The sequence below is a fragment of the Muntiacus reevesi genome, chromosome 3 (genome assembly GCF_963930625.1).
Source record: "Muntiacus reevesi chromosome 3, mMunRee1.1, whole genome shotgun sequence".
In the NCBI taxonomy this organism is placed as follows: Eukaryota; Metazoa; Chordata; class Mammalia; order Artiodactyla; family Cervidae; genus Muntiacus; species Muntiacus reevesi.
In genome coordinates, this window is record NC_089251.1 from 12,484,562 (window position 1) to 12,505,549 (window position 20,988).

Here is a 20,988-nt window from a genome sequence, read left to right on the forward strand (position 1 = left end):
AGTAATGCTATAGGTCTAACCTATATTCAGGTTTTCTATTTCTTACTAGATTTGTTTTGATGAGTTATATATTTTACAGAAATTTGTCTATTTAACCTAAACTTAAAATATGTTCTGTAACACTGTTCATAATATCTTCCTTAGTTTAACATCAGAGGTAGTGCCATTCTTTGTTAGAAAAAACCACTTTAACGATATGATTTCACTCTAAACTACTGTATGTCTGATATTAAAAATACTTTATTCTACAAGAAAATGAAAAAGTTGAATATTTGCATGTATTCTGTAAAGGAAAATATTTTAAAATAAAACTCTAGTAAAAGGAGTTACAATTAAGATGTCTTGACAATATAAAAAAACTTGCTTGTAGTAAATAAGTCTCATAGTTAAGAGATAAAGAATTAACTAGGAACATTACCAAGACAAAGAAGACAAAGATATACTACCTTCAATATAGACAGGTCCAGAAAAGCCAATAAAAAATTCTCAAAAAGTAATAGGCAGATGACACAAATAAATGATAAGAGAATTTTAAAAATTGGTTAAGGGACTCAAGAAAAAATAGTTCCCTCATCAATAATCAAATAAATAGAAACAAAATCAATGATATACCACTTTGGCTATCATATTAGTTACATTTATGAGAAAATGTGAACAACAAAATATGGAGAGGATAGAGACAAATGATATATACTGTCATCTTGCTTATTTAACTTATATGCAGAGTGTATTATGCAAAATGCTGGGCTGGACGAAGCAAAAGCTGGAATCAGGATTGCTGGTAGAAATATCAGTAACCTCAGATATGCAGATGACACCACCCTTATGGCAGAAAGTGAAGAAGAACTAAAGAGCCTCTTGATGAAAGTGAAAGAGGAGGGGGAAAATGTTGGCTTAAAACTCAACATTCAGAAAACTAAGATCATGGCATCCAGTCCCATCACTTCATGGTAAATAGATGGGGAAACAATGGAAACAGTGAGACTTTTTTTTCTTGGTCTCCAAAATCACTGCAGATGGTGACTGCAGTCATGAAATTAAAAGATGCTTGCTCCTTGGAAGAAAAGCTATGATGAACCTAGACAGCATACTAAAAAGCAGAAACATTACTTTGCCAATAAAGGTCCATCTAATCAAAGCCATGGTTTTTCCAGTGATCATGTATGGATGTGAGAGTTGGACCATAAAGAAAGCTGAGCACTGAAGAATTGATGCTTTGGAACGGTGGTGTTGGAAAAGACTCTCGAAAGTCACTTGGACTGCAACCAACTGCAAATGATTGAAGATCCAACCAGTCCATCCTAAAGGAATTCAGCCCTGAATGTTCATTGGAAGGACTGATGTTGAAGCTGAAACTCCAATACTTTGGCCACCTGATGTGAATAACTGACTCATTAGAAAAGACCCTGATGCTGGGAAAGATTGAGGGCAGGAGGAGAAGGGGACAACAAAGGATGAGATGGTTGGATGGCATCACCGACTCGATGGATATGAGTTTCAGCAAACTCAGAGAGATAAGTGATGGACAGAGAAGCCTGGTGTGCTGCAGTCCGCGGGATCACAAAGAGTAGGACACAACTTAGTGACTGGACAACAGCAACAATAATGTGGAAACAACTTGTGTTGTAAAGTTAAGCAAAAAGTTATACAATTGTATGTCCAATATTTTCTCATCAAAGTAAAAGACAAAAGGATAGTGAATGTTTCTTCTTTTTTCTATTTGTATGTCTTACAAATTTGCTATAATTTTTTTTCTGAAGTACAGAAAAGCAAAATAAGTCAGAGTATCAGAGGTAAATCATGATTCTGTCCAATAACTCATAGTCACTCACTGTCACAGACTTAATTCTAATCCCAAGTATATGATTTTGGACCAGCCGCCACCATCTATGTGTTCCAGGTTTCCCCTCCTAGAATTAGTCTTCCTCACTTATTCCCAGCAAAGAGTATGTCTTCTGGTTCAGTTTTCTCCCTGTGTGGTCGAATCCCTTTGTTTCCAAATATGGGCTTGGTAGTGGTCTCTGAAGCTCAGGCACTTGAACCTTCCAGGTATTGTCAGCATTGCTGGTAGCTGAATGCACAGGTTAGCTATAGACTGAATTGGTACTTGGGCTTCCTCCAAGAACCTGTATTTTGTTTGATACCATCCTTTGATGATTCTCACTCTCTGGTTTGAATCTGCTTGGTCATCTATATCCAGTAATCAAGTCACCTTGCAGGGATTTCTGGTCACTCCTCTTCCAGGCTTTATCTCTGTCCTTGGCCAGTTGATCATATTCCAGTCCTGCAGGTCAGGCATTCTCCATCTTTAAAACCTGCTTGTGATGCTGAGCATCAACCTAATTGAATCTGAGTTTTTAAAAATGACAACAAAGACACCCACAAAGAAGGCATGTCACAGAACCTGAGCTCCTAATCTGGTTCAGGACATTTTACAGAGTAGAACATTTTCCCCAGCTGAAGAATCTGCACAAAGCTCCCTTCATGTCACTGTTCCTCAGGCTGTAGATAAAAGGGTTCAGCATGGGGGTGACCATCGTGTACACCACAGATGCCACCACTCCAGTGTCTGCTGAGTAGGAGGATGAGGGCTGGAAATACACCAGAAAGAGTGTCCCATAGAAGAGAGTGACCACTGTCAGGTGAGAGCCGCAGGTAGAGAAGACTTTGTGCTTCCCCCCAGCAGAGGGGATCCTGAGGATGGTGTGGATGATGTGGGCATAAGAGACCAGGACACAGGTGAGAGGGACCACCCCTGAGAGGGCTGCTTCTGCAAACATCATGAGCTGAAAGATGCGAGTGTCTGAGCAGGCAAGTTTGAGGAGAGGGAGAAGGTCACAGAAGAAGTGTGGTATGGAATGGGAGGCGCAGAAGGAGAACTGAGACATGAGGAGGCAGAGGGAGAAGGCCAGGAGGTGGGAACTGAGCCAGGATGCGGCGACCAGCAGCAGGCAGCGCTGGGGCCCCATGATGGTGGTGTAGTGGAGAGGAAGGCAGATGGCCACATAGCGGTCATAGGCCATCACAGCCAGCAGGAAGTCATCCAGCAGAGTCGATTCCATGAAGAAGAACATCTGCACGAGGCACCCAGTGTGGGAGATGGTGTAGTGCTGCGTATGGATGTTGAGCAGCACCTTGGGGATGATGGTGCAGGAGAAGCAGGTGTCGGTGAAGGACAGGTTGGCCAGGAAGAAGTACATGGGGGTGTGGAGGCGGGGGTCAGAGCTGATGGCCAGGATGATGAGCAGGTTCCCCAGCACGGTGACCAGGTACACGGCCAGGAAGAGCCCAAACAGGAGAGGCTGATGCTTTGTGTGTTGAGAGAAGCCGAGGAGCAGGAAGTCAGAGATGCTGGTTTCATTTGTAATGCTCATTTGATGGAGACAAATGCAAAGAAAATATTGCTTCAAAAACTTATATCATTCAAAGCCTTTGTCTGTTTTCTGTATTTTTTTCAAAGGTCACAGAGATGTATAAGTGTCTCTTCCTGGTGGGCATGTAAACATGTACAGAGGTGAGAACTTAGCACAGTGATTGGGAGACTTGTTGGGAGACTCTGCATTTTAGTTGGATTCTAGGTTGTCCTGTAGACTTTCTGGTTGAGGGTTGAACTGGAGATTAGCTGGGAAGAAAATTCCCAAGACTTAGTCCATGCATATTTTTTCAAATAGGAAAGCTATCAGTTTCACAGGCTTGTGAAGTTTGAGTAAGATATCATGACGGGGAAACACATGTAAATCCATGGCTGATTCATGTCAATGTACGGCAAAAAACACTACAATATTGTAAAGTAATTAGCCTCCAACTAATAAAAATAAATGGAAAAAAAAGATATCATGGGGCTATGCATTTACTAGAAAATTCTTAAGGATAGCCCTCTCTCTCTCTCTCTGTCTTTCTCTGTCTCTTATATGTGTGTTTTGTTGAGGAGTAGAGAGAAGGGATACTAATTATATAGAAAGATCATAACTGTCACTCAGATATTCATCATGTGATGCAAATATCCTCTTTTTCTTTTGAAGATCCATTAAATAAGCTAATGTGGATGAAATTACTTTATAAGCTCAAAGATATTTGACAAACAAGAGTTATCATTGTCAGCATTGTCAACACCTTCAGTCCTTAGGAATGTTGGCTTTGATGCCCTACAGGCTGGATGGACTTACTTTCTGATTGTGTACTCCTTTGCAAACTCCACATCCTATTTTCTTTTTGCTTCAATTTCCTCATATGTAAATTATGTGCATACTTCATGTACTTACTGTAGCTCATCAATAAGATGATATATTCAAAGCAGTAGCACAGAATAGGTCTTCAATAAACTGTGATAATAGTTACTAATATTCCTAGAATCGGTGGTAGATAAAATGGAACCTGGTGACCAATAATACGGTGGTCAGGACTGAATTAGATAAGGATTGTACCAAGCTAGAACAATGGTTCATATCAAATGATCCTCAAATACAGCTTCCTCTGATATTGTTTTCTCTTGATGGAGTTAACAAAAGGAGGATGCTTTCTGGGGCAACCAACTAGTCCTCTATGTTTGTCCAGGACTTTCCTGCTTTCAAAATGGAACATCCCACTTCCAGGAAACTCCTTCAATCCTGGGCACGTTGGAGTTGGTCATGGTCTGTGAGAAGTTGGGCTTTGAAACCTGTAAAGTTTCATATATGGAATTGTACATGCCACTGTCAACAGTGTCATCATCACCTTGGGTGGCAATGGTCTGACCTAGGAGTACCATAACAAAGCATCCTCTGTGACATGTGCAGACCCAGGTTTGAGTCCCAGCCATACCATCTTGGTGGAAAACATTTAACTTATAAGAACCCCAGTTGTAAAATGAACCTAAATAAGCCTACTTCACATCATTCTGGGACTGAAGTTAAGAAGATGGACTAAGGCTTCCTGAACTACCAGTGGGTGTGGGGATTCTGAAAGTCACTCGGGGTAGAGTGAGCTGTGAGTGAATTGTCCAGGCATCATGTAGGGTACCTGAGCACTGTTATTATAGCTACAATGTCTTGGCCTCTGCCAGGGGCTTGGGGACCACTAATCTACACTGACTTCAGGTTAGACTCTCTAAAGGGTCATGAATATTAAATCAAGACCCTCCTCATGATGGATAAGAGAGCCAGGTTGTATTTGAATGAAAGTTGCTCAGTCGGGTCCAACTCTTTGCAACCCTATGGACTGTATCCTGCCAGCTCCTCTGCCCATGGAATTCTCCAGGGCAGAATACTGGAGTGGGTAGCTGTTGCCTTCTCCAGGGGATCTTCCCAACCCAGGCGTCCAACCCAGGTCTCCCACATTGCAGGCAGATTTTTTATCATCTGAGCCACCAGGGAAGTATTTGGCTGAGAGTAAGGAAGGGGCAATCAGGAATAGGGGAGGAGATGTGTAGGTGTGTGTGTGTGTTGACCAATGTCTCCCACCTCTACCACTCAGGTCTCACCTGGAAATTCTGACCATCCTCAGATCTCATCACCATCACCAGGTGTTGGGTCTGCCTCGCTTGTTTGGTTTGCTTACCTGTCTTCTCCTAAAGAGGACTGGCTAGAACCTCAGTTTTCTTCCTTCCCTGTAACAGCAGCACAGACTAAAGACCCAGGGCTGGAGCAGTCTGTCCTCAGGTACAGGGGCTAGAAGGAGCTGTGGGCTTTTCATATGGAGTACCTCCTGGGACTCACTCCCTGATCTCTTAGTTAGAGACAAGATGTGGCAAAAGTCCAGCCTCTCAGCTGTCCCCTTGGGGCCCTGGAGTCCTGAGTCTTGGCAGTGTCAGACTGAACAGGCCTGGGAATCCTGATAGCACTATACCTGATGCCCTTCCCCTGGGTATAGGAGGGAGAGAGCTCCATCACCCCCAACCCTAATCTACCATGGAGTTCACATGCTATAACTCTAATCCTTATAAAGAATACCTATCATGTTCCAGAAAATAAACAATAACAAATGAAACTAAAGAGATTTGATGAAGTGTGGGCCACGCAATCATTGTCTTCAAATTTCTACAGTTCAATTGTTCCCTGTGACTCCAAAGGGTAGAGATAAAGTTTATTTGTAAAAATCTGCTAAGTAATAGGGACACTTCTGTATACAGGATTTTCTTTATATTTATAAAATTTTGAAATACATCATATATGAAGAAGAGTTTGTAAGCTATATGGGAATAGTTTTCTTATAGTTTTGCTATGCTAGAGTAGAAAATGGCAACCTGCTCCAGTGTCCTTGACTGGAAAATTCCATGGACAGAGGAGCTTGGTGGGGTACAGTCCATGGGATGGCAAAGAGTCAGACACTACTGAGTGTACACACACAAACAAGCACATATATAGCAGCAACTCTGCACACATGCATAAATTGTGTATTGTTTCCCTATTTTTGCCTTTCACATAACTGGAATCATTTTGCTTCTTTTACTTCTTTCTTTCTGAACTGTTTATATGAGTACTTTCTCATTTATATTAGTGCTTGTAGCTACAGGTCATTCTTTTTTTTTAATTGAAGTACAGTTGATTTATAATGTTGTGTTAATTTCTGTGGTACAGCAAAGTGATTCAGTTGAATTTTAGAACTGCAGCTAAGGGAGTGTGGACTCTAATTATATTGTGTGTTTGTACTATATTTTCCATTTTGATCTTTTTTTCTTTTTTAGCTGAGCCATGCAGCATGTGGAATCTTAGTTACCAGACCAGGGATAAAACATGTGCCTTCTGCAGTGGAAACATGGAGTCTTAACCACTGGACGCCAGGGAAGTCCCTCCATTCTGATCTTAGTGGACATTTGAGTTTATTGCCAGGTTTTTGGCATTTCCTCCCAAAACGTTCTTTATCTCAGGTAGAACTCCTCTTTTTATCATTAAAAATGAGGGAAAAAAAGACATTTTCCATTGTTCACTTTTTCTTAAAAAACATTTCTGCAGGGAAATTGGAAAAACTTTCAGACCACCATCCTCTAAAGAGAACAGCTCCACAATAACAATCATTTATCATTCTTTTGTTCTACTACTGATATTTTAGTGACAGCCTAACCTTTATTATTTTAGCAGAAAAGGCTACAGAGCTGGAATTTTCCTCCTTATTTCTTTTGTATTAAGTTGTTAGGTTGTTTCATAAGTGAGACAGGAAAAGCATAATAAATGAGGTCATATCAGTTTATTCCATTTAGAATGTCTGCACTCATGAATTCTTGTACAATCTCCTGGTGTACCTGTTCAACTTTCCACAGGGTATCTACCAACGAGTAGAACTGTTTGCAAGGTATTGGTTAATGAGTTAATTTAGGTCTTCTGAGAAGCAGATGCCAAGGTGGGATTTGGTGTGTGAGATATTTGTTGAGGAGGTGGCAGGAGAAATCAGAGAGAACTTTCAAACCTTGAGACCTGTGGAAAAAAAAGAGAGAAGAAAAAAGGATGGGATAGGAAGACTGCAGCAAAGTGCCAAGAAAGTTTTGACTAGGCCAATGCAGGGTTGAGTAGTGGGGATGGAGTCCTAGAATCAAAATTTTCCACCAGAAGAGTCCTGTAATTCTCTGGAGATAAGCCTGCTTTGGTATCCTTGGCATGCTTAATTGTTATCTAGGAGAAGCTTGTATAAGCATACCTTCCGTATTTTTATTTTTTATTTTTCAGTGGGTTTTGTCATACATTGATATGAATCAGCCATAGAGTTACACGTATTCCCCATCCCGGTCCCCCATCCCACCTCTCTCTCCACCCGACTCCTCTGGGTCTTCCCAGCCCACTAGGCCCGAGCACTTGACTCATGCCTCCCACCTGGGCTGGTGGTCTGTTTCACCACAGATAATATACATGCTGTTCTTTCGAAACATCCCATCCTCACCTTCTCCTACAGAGTTCAAAAGTCTGTTCTGTACTTCTGCGTCTCTTCTTCTGCCCTGCATATAGGGCCATCATTACCATCTTTCTAAATTCCGTATATATGTGTTAGTATACTGTAATGTTCTTTATCTTTCTGGATTACTTCACTCTGTATAATGGGCTCCAGTTTCATCCATCTCATTAGAATTGATTCAAATGAATTCTTTTTAACGGCTGAGTAATATTCCATGGTGTATATTCCTTATACACAGCTTCCATATCTATTCATCTGCTGATGGGCATCTAGGTTGCTTCCATGTCCTGGCTATTATAAACAGTACTGTGATGAACATTGGGGTGCACGTGTCTCTTTCGGATCTGGATTCCTCAGTGTGTATGCCCAGAAGTGGTATTGCTGGGTCATATGGTAGTTCTATTTCCAGTTTTTAAAGAAATCTCCACACTGTTTTCCATAGTGGCTGTACTAGTTTGCATTCCCACCAACAGTGTAAGAGGGTTCCCTTTTCTCCACACCCTCTCCAGCATTTATTGCTTGTAAACTTTTGGATAGCAGCCATCCTGACTGGCGTGTAATGGTACCTCATTGTGGTTTTGATTTGCATTTCTCTAATAATGAGCGATGTTGAGCATCTTTTCATGTGTTTGTTAGCCATCTGTATGTCTTCTTTGGAGAAATGTCTGTTTAGTTCTTTGGCCCATTTTTTGATTGGGTCATTTATTTTTCTGGAATTGAGCTTCAGGAGTTGCTTGTATATTTTTGAGATTAATCCTTTGTCTGTTTCTTCATTTGCTATTATTTTCTCCCAATCTGAGGGCTGTCTTTTCACCTTACTTATAGTTTCCTTTGTAGTGCAGAAGCTTTTAATTTTCATTAGGTCCCATTTGTTTAGTTTTGCTTTTATTTCCAATATTCTGGGAGGTGGATCATAGAGGACCCCGCTGAGATTTATGTCAGAGAGTGTTTTGCCTATGTTCTCCTCTAGGAGTTTTATAGTTTCTGGTCTTACATTTAGATCTTTAATCCATTTTGAGTTTATTTTTGTGTATGGTGTTAGAAAGTGTTCTAGTTTCATTCTTTTACAGGTGGTTGACCAGTTTTCCCAGCACCACTTGTTAAAGAGATTGTCTTTTTTCCATTGTATATCCTTGCCTCCTTTGTCAAAGATAAGGTGTCCATAGGTTCGTGGATTTATCTCTGGGCTTTCTATTCTGTTCCATTGATCTATATTTCTGTCTTTGTGCCAGTACCATACTGTCTTGATGACTGTGGCTTTGTAGCATAGTCCAAAGTCAGGCAGGTTGATTCCTCCAGTTCCATTCTTCTTTCTCAAGATTACTTTGGCTATTCGAGGTTTTTTGTATTTCCATACAAATTGTGAAATTATTTGTTCTAGTTCTGTGAAAAATACCGTTGGTAACTTGATAGGGATTGCATTGAATCTATAGATTGCTTTGGGTAGAATAGCCATTTTGACAATATTGATTCTTCCAATCCATGAACACGGTATGTTTCTCCATCTGTTTGTGTCCTCTTTGATTTCTTTCATCAATGTTTTATAGTTTTCTGTGTATAGGTCTTTTGTTTCTTTAGGTAGATATACTCCTAAGTATTTTATTCTTTTTGTTGCAATGGTGAATGGTATTGTTTCCTTAATTTCTCTTTCTGTTTTTTCATTGTTAGTATATAGGAATGCAAGGGATTTCTGTGTGTTAATTTTATATCCTGCAACTTTACTATATTCATTGATTAGCTCCAGTAATTTTCTGGAAGAGTCTTTAGGGTTTTCTATGTAGAGGATCATGTCATCTGCAAACAGCGAGAGTTTCACTTCTTCTTTTCCTATCTGGATTCCTTTTACGTCTTTTTCTGCTCTGATTGCTGTGGCCAGAATTTCCAACACTATGTTGAATAGTAGTGGTGAGAGTGGGCATCCTTGTCTTGTTCCTGATTTCAGAGGAAATGCTTTCAATTTTTCACCAATGAGGGTGATGCTTGCTGTGGGTTTGTCATATATAGCTTTTATTATGTTGAGATATGTTCCTTCTATTCCTGCTTTCTGGAGAGTTTTAATCATAAATGAGTGTTGAATTTTGTCAAAGGCTTTCTCTGCATCTATTGAGATAATCATATGGTTTTTATCTTTCAATTTGTTAATGTGGTGTATTATGTTGATTGAGTTGTGGATATTAAAGAATCCTTGCATTCCTGGGATAAAGCCCACTTGGTCATGGTGTATGATTTTTTTAATATGTTGTTGGATTCTGTTGCTAGAATTTTGTCAAGGATTTTTGCATCTATGTTCATCAGTGATATTGGCCTGTAGTTTTCTTTTTTTGTGGCATCTTTGTCTGGGTTTGGAATTAGGGTGATGGTGGCCTCATAGAATGAGTTTGGAAGTTTACCTTCATCTGCAATTTTCTGGAAGAGTTTGAGTAAGATAGGTGTTAGCTCTTCTCTAAATTTTTGGTAGAATTCAGCTGTGAAGCCATCTGGTCCTGGGCTTTTGTTTGCTGGAAGATTTTTGATTACAGTTTCGATTTCCTTGCTTGTGATGGTTCTGTTAAGATCTTCTATTTCTTCCTGGTTCAGTTTTGGAAAGTTATGCTTTTCTGAGAATTTGTCCATTTCATCCAAGTTGTCCATTTTATTGGCATAGAGCTGCTGGTAGTAGTCTCTTATGATCCTTTGGATTTCAGTGTTGTCTGTTATGATCTCACCCTTTTCATTTCTAATTTTGTTAATTTGGTTCTTCTCTCTTTGTTTCTTAATGAGTCTTGCTAATGGTTTGTCAATTTTGTTTATTTTTTCAAAAAAACAGCTTTTAGCTTTGTTGATTTTTGCTATGGTCTCTTTAGTTTCTTTTGCATTTATTTCTGCCCTAATTTTTAAGATTTCTTTCCTTCTGCTAACCCTGGGGTTCTTCTTTTCTTCCTTCTCTAATTGCTTTAGGTGTAGAGTTAGGTTATTTATTTGGCTTTTTTCTTGTTTCTTGATGTAAGCCTGTAATGCTGTGAACCTTCCCCTTAGCACTGCTTTTACAGTGTCCCATAGGTTTTGGGTTGTTGTGTTTTCATTTTCATTCGTTTCTATACATATTTTGATTTCTTTTTTGATTTCTTCTATGATTTGTTGGTTATTCAGAAGCGTGTTATTTAGCCTCCATATGTTGGAATTTTTAACAATTTTTTTTTCCTGTAATTGAGATCTAATCTTACTGCACTGTGGTCAGAAAAGATGACTGGAATGATTTCAATTTTGTTGAATTTTCCAAGACCAGATTTATGGCCCAGGATGTGATCTATTCTGGAGAAGGTTCCGTGTGCACTTGAGAAAAAGGTGAAGTTGTTTGTTTTGGGGTGAAATGTCCTATAGATATCAATTAGGTCTAGCTGGTCCATTGTATCATTTAAGGTTTGTGTTTCCTTATTGATTTTCTGTTTAGTTGATCTATCCATAGTTGTGAGTGGGGTATTAAAGTCTCCCACTATTATTGTGTTACTATTAATTTCCTCTTTCATACTCGTTAGCGTTTGCCGTACATAGTGCGGTGGTCCTATGTTGGGTGCATATATATTTATAATTGTTATATCTTCTTCTTGGATTGATCCTTTGATCATTATGTAGTGTCCTTCTTTGTCTCTTTTCACATCCTTTATTTGAAAGTCTATTTTATCTGATATGAGTATTGTGACTCCTGCTTTCTTTTGGTCTCCGTTTGCGTGAAATATTTTTTTCCAGCCCTTCACTTTTAGTCTGTATGTGTCTCTGGTTTTGAGGTGGGTCTCTTGTAGACAGCATATATAGGGATCTTGTTTTTGTATCCATTCAGCCAATCTTTGTTTTTGGTTGGGGCATTCAACCCATTTACATTTAAGGTAATTATTGATAGGTGTGGACCCGTTGCCATTTACTTTGTTGTTTTGGGTTCACGTTTATTCAACCTTTCTGCATTTCCTGTCTAGAGAAGATCCTTTAGCATTTGTTGAAGAGCTGGTTTGGTGGTGCTGAATTCTCTCAGCTTTTGTTTGTCTGTAAAGCTTTTGAATTCTCTGTCATATGTGAATGAGATCCTTGCTGGGTACAGTTATCTAGGTTGTAGGTTATTCTCTTTCATTACTTTCAGTATGTCCTGCCATTCCCTTCTGGCCTGGAGGGTTTCTATTGATAGATCATCTGTTATCCTTATAGGAATCCCTTTGTGTGTTATTTGTTTCTCCCTTGCTGCTTTTAGTATTTGTTCTTTGTGTTTGATTTTTGTTAATTTGATTAATATGTGTCTTGGTGTGTTTCACCTTGGGTTTATCCTGTTTGGGACTCTCTGGGTTTCTTGGACTTGGGTGGCTATTTCCTTCCCCATTTTAGGGAAGTTTTCAGCCATTATCTCCTCGAGTATTTTCTCATGGCCTTTCTTTTTGTCTTCTTCTTCTGGGACTCCTATGATTCAAATATTGGGGCGTTTCACATTGTCCCAGAGGTCCCTGAGGTTGTCCTCATTTCTCTTGATCCTTTTTTCTTTTTTCCTCTCTGCTTCATTTATTTCCACCATTCTATCTTCTACCTCACTTATCCTATCTTCTGTCTCCGTTATTCTACTCTTGGTTCCCTCCAGAGTGTTTTTGATCTCATTCATTGCATTATTCATTTTTAATTGACTCTTTTTTATTTCTTCTAGGTCTTTATTAAACATTTCTTGCATCTTTTCAGTCTTTGTCTCCAGGCTATTTATCTGTAACTCCATTTTGCTTTCAAGATTTTGGATCATTTTTATTATCATTATTCTAAATTCTTTTTCAGGTAGATTCCCTATTTCCTCCTCTTTTGTTTGACTTGGTGGACTTTTTTCATGTTCCTTTACCTGTTGGGTATTTCTCTGCCTTTTCATCTTGTTTAGATTGCTGTGTCTGGAGTGGGCTTTCTGTATTCTGGAGGTCTGTGGTTCCTTTTTATTGTGGAGGTTTTACCCAGTGGGTGGGGTTAGACGATTGGCTTGTCAAGGTTTCCTGATTAGCAAAGCTTGCGTCAGTGTTCTGGTGCTTGAATCTTGATTTCTTCTCTTTGGAGAGCAATGGAGTGCCCAATAATGAGTTTTGAGATGGGTCTATGTGTTAGGTGTGACCTTGGGCAGTCCGTATGTTGACGTTCAGGGCTATGTTCCTGCGTTGCTGGAGAATTTGCGTGGTATGTCTTGCTCTAAAACTTATTGGCTCTTGGGTGGTGGTTGGATTCAGTGTAGGTATGGAGGCTTTTGGACGGTCACTTATTACTTAAAGATCCATGTAGTCAGGAGTTTTCTGGTGTTCTCAGGTTTTGGGCTTAAGTCTCCTGCCTCTGGATTTCAGTTTTATTCTTCCTGTAGTCTCAGGACTTCTCCAACCATACAGCACTGATAATAAAACTTCTAGGTTAATGGTGAAAAGTTTCTCCCCTGTTAGGGACACCCAGAGAGGTTCTCAGAGTTACATGAGGAAGAGGAGAGGGAGGAGGGAGATAGAGATGAGCAGGAGGAGAAAAAGGGGGACTCAAGAGGAGAGAGACAGATCTATGAAGTTGTCTGATCCCAGAGTGTTCTCCGTAGCCCAGACACCCACAAAGATTCACAGAATTGGATTGGGAAGAGAAGGGGAAAGGAGGAAATAGAGGTGTTCTGAGGTAGAAAACAGAGAGTCAAGATTGGGAGAGAATAATCACCACACTCCTGAATAAAAATGGGAACTGAATATTGAATTCTTAAATGTTCACAATTTATATCATATACCGAAAAACAAAAATTAAAACTCTAGAGTAGAGGTTAGACTCTTAAAAATACTATATTAAAAACAAAAACCAAAACATATAAAAAAATTTTAGAAATATATATGAAGTTTGGTTTAAAAATAGGGCTTCTCTTCTTTTTTTTTTTTTCTGTAATGTTATAGTGTATTGAAAATGAAAATTAAGGAGTAGTAAGAGGAGTACTAGAGGACTTTAAAAGAAATAAGAGAAAAAGAAAAATAGAAAATAGAAGAGAAGAAGAAAAAAGAAAAGAAAAAAAAAGAAGAAAAAGAAAAGAGAAAAAAAATTGTTTTACCTAATTAAAAAAATCATAAAAATCTATGCAAATGAAAGTTAAGGAGTAATGGGAGAGTAATACGGAATTTTAAAGGAAAATAAAAGAGAAAAAAGAAAAAAAAATTTTTTTCTTACTTAAAAAAAAGAAAGAAAAAATATATCTAGGAATTTTTCTGGAGCTGTTGCGGTCAATGTGGGTTCGGCTCAGTTTCAGATATCTCCTCGTTCCAGCTTACACTTCTCGATATCTACAGGCCCTTCCGGTGAAGTTGGTGTTTTCTTCAGGGATTTTAATCTGTTGCACTGGTCCCTTCTGAAGCGGTTCCCTTTGTTTATTTGGCTTCTGTTGCCGGTTTCTTCCGCGTCTAATTTCCGCCCTGACACAGGCGGGCCGGAGGTGGATTCTTATTCAGGTAGCTAGTTCCGTCGCGTTGCGGGAAGGGGCCGGCACTGCGGGGAGGGGCCAGCGCTATTTTCTCCGTCTGGGCTGCTCAGGCTCCCGGCTGCTCTGCATGGAGCGCGCTCCACGCTGTGCACGGTTCCAGCCCTCGGGTGATTCACAAAAGCGCGGTATACAAAGCTGCGCCTGCGTTTTGTCCCTACGCCGCCCGAGTGGCTCAGGCAGCCAGGCGCTTGTCCGGCGCTCTCTCCCCGGGTTTGGCGCGCCTTCTGCCCTCCGCGTCCCCAGCCCCAATCCCCGTCCGCACCGGCCGGGCGTGTGTACTGTGTCTAGCCACGACCCTCCCGGCGGATGTCAACCCTCCAGAATCCCCGGAGGTCTTTGATTAGAAGGCGGAGGCCCATTTGCAGTGTGGTAGGGGATGCGATCCTTGGGGCTGAGCCTGCCCCCTTCCCCTCCCCCCTGCCTCCTGCCTCTGGCGGGGCTGGGCCGGTCCTCAGCCTGCGAGCTCTTCTCAGGACTTTCTCGGTCCCTTTGCTCTGCGAACGGCCGGCAGTGTGTTCGGACCGGTTAATTTTCTCTCTCTCTTACTCTCCCACAGTTCAAGCTGGGAACTCACAAAAGCTCCCTCCGATTGTCCTCAGGGCACTCAGGCCCGGACCCTGCCCCAAGTAATGCCGCCCGCTCCTCTCCGTTCCGCCCCCACTTGCTGGTGGCGGATGCGGGCGTCTGGGGTACTTTTCTGCTGGGAGTTGCTTTTAGGCTCGTAATCTGTGGGTTTTATTTATTGTATCCCTCCCATTCAGATTCAAACTCTGAGATTCAAACACTTCCCCCAGGCCCGCCAGTGCGAGGGTTTCCCGGTGTCTGGAAACGCCCTCTATTAAGACCCTTCCCAGGACGGATCTCCGTCCTTAGCTCTTTTGACTCACTTTTTATCTTTTATATTTTGTCCTACCTCCTTTCGAAGACAATGGGCTGCTTTTCTGGGCGTCTGATGACCTCAGCTAGCGATCAGAAGTTGTTTTGTGAAGTTTGCTCTGCGTTCAGTTATTCTTTTGATGAATTTCTAGGAGAGAAAGTGGTCTCCCCGTCCTACTCCTCCGCCATCTTGGCTCCTCCCCGGCTTCCGTATTTACTGAAAAAAAGAAGCACAACCCAAAAGTTGGGAATTATGTTTTATTGGGCAGAAATATGTATGTGTGTGCTCAGTTGCTCAGTTGTGTCCTCCTCTTTGTGAACATGTGGACTGTAATCCACCAGGCTCCTCTGTCTGTGGAATTTTCCAGACAAAAATACTGGCATAGGTTGCCATTTCCTTCTCCAGGAGATTTTCCTGACCTTAGGGGTTGAACCCACATCTCTTGCATCTCCTTTATTGGCAGGTGAATTCTTTACCACTAGCTAGTATAGTGAGACGGAGAAGGCAATGGCGCTCCACTCCAGTACTCTTGCCTGGAAAATCCCATGGACAGAGGAGCCTGGTAGGCTGCAGTCCATGGGGTCACTAAGAGTTGGACATGACTGAGCGACTTCACTTTCACTTTTCACGTTCATGCATTGGAGAAGGAAATGGCAACCCACTCCAGTGTTCTTGCCTGGAGAATCCCAGGGATGGGGGAGCCTGGTGGGCTGCCGTCTATGGGGTCACATAGAGTTGGACACGACTGAAGTGACTTAGCAACAGCAGCAGCAGCAGTATACTGAGAACTTAAGCCTGGGAGGCATCCTTAGGTAGCTCTGAGGGACTGTTGCAAAGACATAAGGGAAGATTTCTGAGTTGACCTGTGTAACTAATGCTTAAAACCCCTGACTCAGGAAGTTTCTCCTTACTTTCCATAAGGACACATACTGCACAGCCCTGGTCATGCATGTGTCACACAAGAGCCAGAGACTATGAAAGGAAAAGAAGAAAACCGTGTGTGTAACACAGAGGGTCATCGATACTCATGTCTTACTTGTTTTTGCCAAAACTATAATAACCTTGTATTGCAGGCATCTCCTTTCCCTTACTGAGCTGTGATTAATTTTGAAGACAGGAGCTACCATTGATTTAGCCTTGCAATATTTTAATATTTTGCCGTTATGCAACTGAATGCAATTCCTAGCACAGACCAGGTGTTTCATAAATTCTTTTTTTTTAAAGTATTTATTTATTCATATTTGGCTGCACCAGGTCTTAGTTGTGGCATGTGGGATCTAGTTCTCTGACCAGGGATCAAACCTGGGTCCCCTGCTTTGGGAGTTCAGAGTCTTGTCCACTGGACCACTAGGGAAGTCCCTGTTTCATAAGTTCGTATTGAATGAATGAATGCTGAGGTGTACCTCTAGAAGTTATGCTAATCTCTCTTCCTCATCAGTTTTTTCATAGCCTGTTTCATGTCCTTGTTCCTAAGGCTATAGATAAAAGGGTTCAGCATGGGAATAACTACTGTATAGATGACAGTGATCACACGGTCCTTCATCACTGAGTAGGTGGACGAGGGGCGGATGTACACAGATATTATAGTTCCATAGAATAGTGCCACAACTGTGAGGTGGGACCCACAGGTAGAGAAGACCTTGTATCTGCCTCTCCCAGAAGGGACTCTCAGAACAGCACGGGTGATATAGACGTAAGAGACGATAATGAAGATGAAGGGACTCATGATCACAAAGGAGCCCTCTGTGAAGGCCAAGAGCTCATTGACAGAGGTGTCAGAGCAGGAGAGCATCAGCAGAGGCTGGACATCACAGAAGAAATGGTGGATGATGTTGGGCCCACAGAAGGAGAGGCGGGCCATGAGGACGGTGTGGGTGAGTGAGTGGAGGTTGGACACCAGCCAGGATGCTGTCACGAGCTGGAGGCAGCGTCTGGGGTTCATGGTGGTGGTGTAATGTAATGGGTGGCAGATGGCCACGTAGCGGTCCAAGGCCATGGCAGCCAGGAGGAAGCTGTCAGTGATCCCAAAGGCCACAAAAAAATACATCTGGGCCAGACACTGGGCGAAGAGGATGACTTTTCTCTGAGTCAGCATGTTCACTAACATTTGTGGCACGATGACAGTTGTAAAGCAGATGTCCACCAGGGACAGGTTGGAGAGGAAGAAGTACATGGGAGTGTGGAGGTGGACATCCCCCCGGATAGCTGCAATGATGATTGAGTTGCCACCCATATTGACCAGGTACATAGCCAGGAAGCTGGCAAAGAGCCAGACCTGCTGTTTGGGGTCACTGGTCAGTCCCAGAAGGAGGAATTCAGTGATGTGGCTCTGGTTTCCCCTCATCAGTGATCTCCTGCAAATAAAAAATATAAAGGAATATTATGTGTGTATTGTATGGCTTGGGGTCTTCAGTCTGGTAGAGGAGATATTGCATAATTTATTCCAGCTTGTGCATCCCATGAGGGGAGTCATTCATGTAGACCACCGTATATTCTACGATATAACTTCATATGGTTGGTCTTGGCACACCTTGATTTCAATTCCAACTTTGTGTCTGACTCATCTTGAACAGGGTGCTTCAATTCCTGTTCCTTGTCCAAAAGATAAACCTTGTAATATCCATATTCTTTGGGTAAATGGTAAAGGTTTAAAAAAAGTGTTCAGAAAGGATCAGTTTGCTTGATTTCCCAAGCTGTATCTAAGATATCCTTTTGCTGTGTCTGGCCTCAGTTATTAATCAGCGCTAATCTTCAGGAGCCTCCTGGCCAGATGATTCTGGTGATGGACACCCAGTTCCATCAGGGTGGGGAACTGTCGAGGGTGAGTGGCAAATTGGAGAAATGTCTCTGGCAGAGGGAGCCTATTTAACCAACATTGAATTTTGTTATTTAGGCAGGTGGATGGACATCAAAGTAGAAACAGAGGAACTAAGAGGCAGGTGCTTTTATAGGCAAGAAGCATCCGAAGGGTGGTAGTGTGGGCCCCGGAAATGTGAGAAGATGCAGCATTCTGGCAAAAAAACAGTGACCTGAGTAGGAAGGTGCTGAGTCTCAGGAATAGGTCGTTTCTGTCCCCCAAAGACAAGAACAGGGGACTCTGAGCCAAGGCTCCAGTCTGGCAGGAATCGATGCCCTAGTCATCTATCTGCCAAGTTGGAACTCAGTTAAAAGGGAGCAAGACCAGAACTGATTGTGACATAGAGTTTGAAGCAGTCAGCAGCCATCTGGGTCGATAGTGGGACCACTGAGTTACAGAACATGCTCTCCCTGTGTCCACCCCTCCTGGGCGTAGGATTATCTTCAGAAAAAACAGCAGAAAGGAAAGCCTACAAGTGGTGGTCAAATACTCCCAGAAAAGGGAGGGTAGAGTTAGAGGTGCAGATTTTGAGCTAGAGGAAGTTCACATCCTGTGGGCTTCCCAGATGGTGCTAGTGGTAAGGAACCCGCCTGCCAATGCAGGAGATGTAAGAGGTGTGGGTTTGATCCTTGGATTGGGAAAATCTCCTGGAGGAGGGCATGGTGACCCATTCCAGTATTCTTGCCTGGAGAATCCCAATAGCCAGAGGAGCCTGACCGGCTACAGTCCATGGGGTCACAAAGAGTCAGACACGACCGAGATGACCTAGTGTGCATGCATGGCACATCCTGTATGCCTTGTGTCCTCAGAATCTTTCTGATACTTTTTAAGGGTCAAAAGCAAACAGAAGTACTAATGATACATTTTTGATGCTTAGTGTTCTTGAATGAAAGTCACTGCCCTGCTTAGGAGAACTCAGACTTTTAATTTTTCCTTTAATACACTAACATGTAGGTGCATACAGTAGCATTGTTTTCTGAAGCATTTTCTTTCTCTCTGAGATACTTAGTTTAATTCAGTTCAGTCGCTCAGCTATGTCTGACTCTTTGTGACCCCATGAACCGCAGCATGCCAGGCCTCCCTGTACATCACCAACTCCTGGAGTCTACCCAAACCCATGTTCATTGAGTCGGTGATGCCATCCAACCATCTCATCCTCTGTCGTCTCCTTCTCCTGCCTTCAATCTTTCCCAGCATCAGGGTCTTTTCCAATGAGTCAGCTCTTCGCATCAGGTGGCCAAAGTATTGGAGCTTCAGCTTCAATATCAGTCTTTCCAATCAACACCCAGGACTGATCTCCTTTAGGATGGACTGGCTGGATCTCCTTGCAGTCCAAGGGACTCTCAATAGTCTTCTCCAACATCATAGTTCAAAAGCATCAATTCTTCGGTGCTCAGCTTCCTTTATAGTCCAACTCTCACATCCATACATGACCACTGGAAAAACCATAGCCTTGACTAGACGGACCTTTGTTGGCAATGTTTCTGCTTTTTAATATGCTCTCTAGGTTGGTCATAACTTTCCTTCCAAGGAGTAAGCATCTTTTAATTTCATGACTGCAATCACCATCTGCAGTGATTTTGGGGCCCAGAAAAATAAAGTCTGCCACTGTTTCCCCATCTATTTGCCATGAAGTGATGCAACCAGAGTCCATGATCTTAGTTTTCTGAATGTTCTAAATGTTAAGCCAACTTTTTCGCTCTCCTCTTTCACTTTCATCAAAAGGCTCTTTAGTTCTTCTTCACTTTCTGCCATAAGGGTGGTGTCATCTGCCTACCTGAGGTTATTGAGATGCTCAGTGCTTGGTCCAAATTGAAAGGGACCACTAGCACATGGACACCACCTGGAGAGTTTTATGATGAAAGCACTACCAAGGCAGGGTTCAAGTCTGTTTCACTCCCCATTGTTTTAAGTGACTTGCATAGGACTTGGCTAATCGTAGCTGCATAATGAATCCTGACAGACTGAACCAGATACATTACCCCTGATCACCCCTTGCAAGATTGTGTGTTTTACACTAGCAACTTGGAGACTAGTCTCCAGGGATCAGGAGAGTCGATGGGAAAATTTTGTGATTTGGCACTTGGTTCTTATTCAGTTACTTGCTACTTCCCCTGGGAATATTTCTCTGTTTCCATCTATGTTCTCACCTGAAAAATGGGAAAAATAAAATATCATTTCTAGAAGTTTATTATTCAGTTCAAATAAAATGGCATATTTGATAGTGGTGAGGTTGTACAACATTATGAATGTACTGAATACCACTAAACTGCACACTTAAAAATGGTTAAAATGGCCATTTTATGCTACCTATATCTTACCGTAATAAAAAAGAACATGTTGTTATAAAAAAAAAAGATGGCATATTTGAAAAGTGTTTGAGATCTACACTCAAGTCACATGGGCAGAGGAGCCCGGTGGACTATAGTCCATGGGGTTGCAAAGAGTCAGACATGACTGAGCAAAATTTACAAGGTTCTATGCAAATATTATTTATACTACTATTAATATTTCTTGTTAGTATTGTGTACCAAAGTGGGTACAGCTGAAAAATAGTAGATGTAGTCTAGAGGGAGTCAGGCAGAAGGTAAAGGGGCTAGTGTGTTTAGAGGGAGGAGATTGAAGTGCTCATTGGACAGCAGGTACGTGCTAAGCTGGAGGTGAGGAAAGAACAGCTGGGTGCATACCTAGGTCTTTCCAGGGAAACAAGGTATTAATTAATTGAAAAAATAGAAATGGTAATCAAAGACATTTCCTCTCAAAAAACCTCGGCCCCAAATGGTTTTAAGGTAAATTATACCAAAGTTTCAAGAAATTTCATGATAGAATAATCCTGCTCCTACATGGATATCCCAGAGAAATTTCCATCCAGGCAGATAAAAGCTTATGGATGAAGATATTCTTGTACACTCA

At 41.7% G+C, this 20,988-nt stretch overlaps 2 protein-coding genes across 2 annotated transcripts; both read right to left on the reverse strand.

Moving 5' to 3' along the window:
- Positions 1 to 2,432: 2,432 nt before the first annotated feature.
- Positions 2,433 to 3,374, reverse strand: LOC136163915 (olfactory receptor 1G1-like). The gene has a single exon (XM_065928743.1). It carries the CDS (start codon positions 3,372 to 3,374, stop codon positions 2,433 to 2,435), a length of 942 nt encoding a protein of 313 aa, XP_065784815.1.
- A 13,261-nt stretch (positions 3,375 to 16,635) lies between these two features.
- LOC136162672 (olfactory receptor 1L6-like) lies at positions 16,636 to 17,562 on the reverse strand. The gene has a single exon (XM_065927140.1). The coding sequence runs from the start codon at positions 17,560 to 17,562 to the stop codon at positions 16,636 to 16,638; it is 927 nt and encodes a 308-aa protein (XP_065783212.1).
- Between the last annotated feature and the right edge of the window lie 3,426 nt (positions 17,563 to 20,988).

Coding starts and splice junctions, on each gene's coding strand:
- LOC136163915 (XM_065928743.1), bottom strand. CDS start 3,374: ATGAGCATTACAAATGAAACCAGCATCTCTGACTTCCTGCTCCTCGGC.
- LOC136162672 (XM_065927140.1), bottom strand. CDS start 17,562: ATGAGGGGAAACCAGAGCCACATCACTGAATTCCTCCTTCTGGGACTG.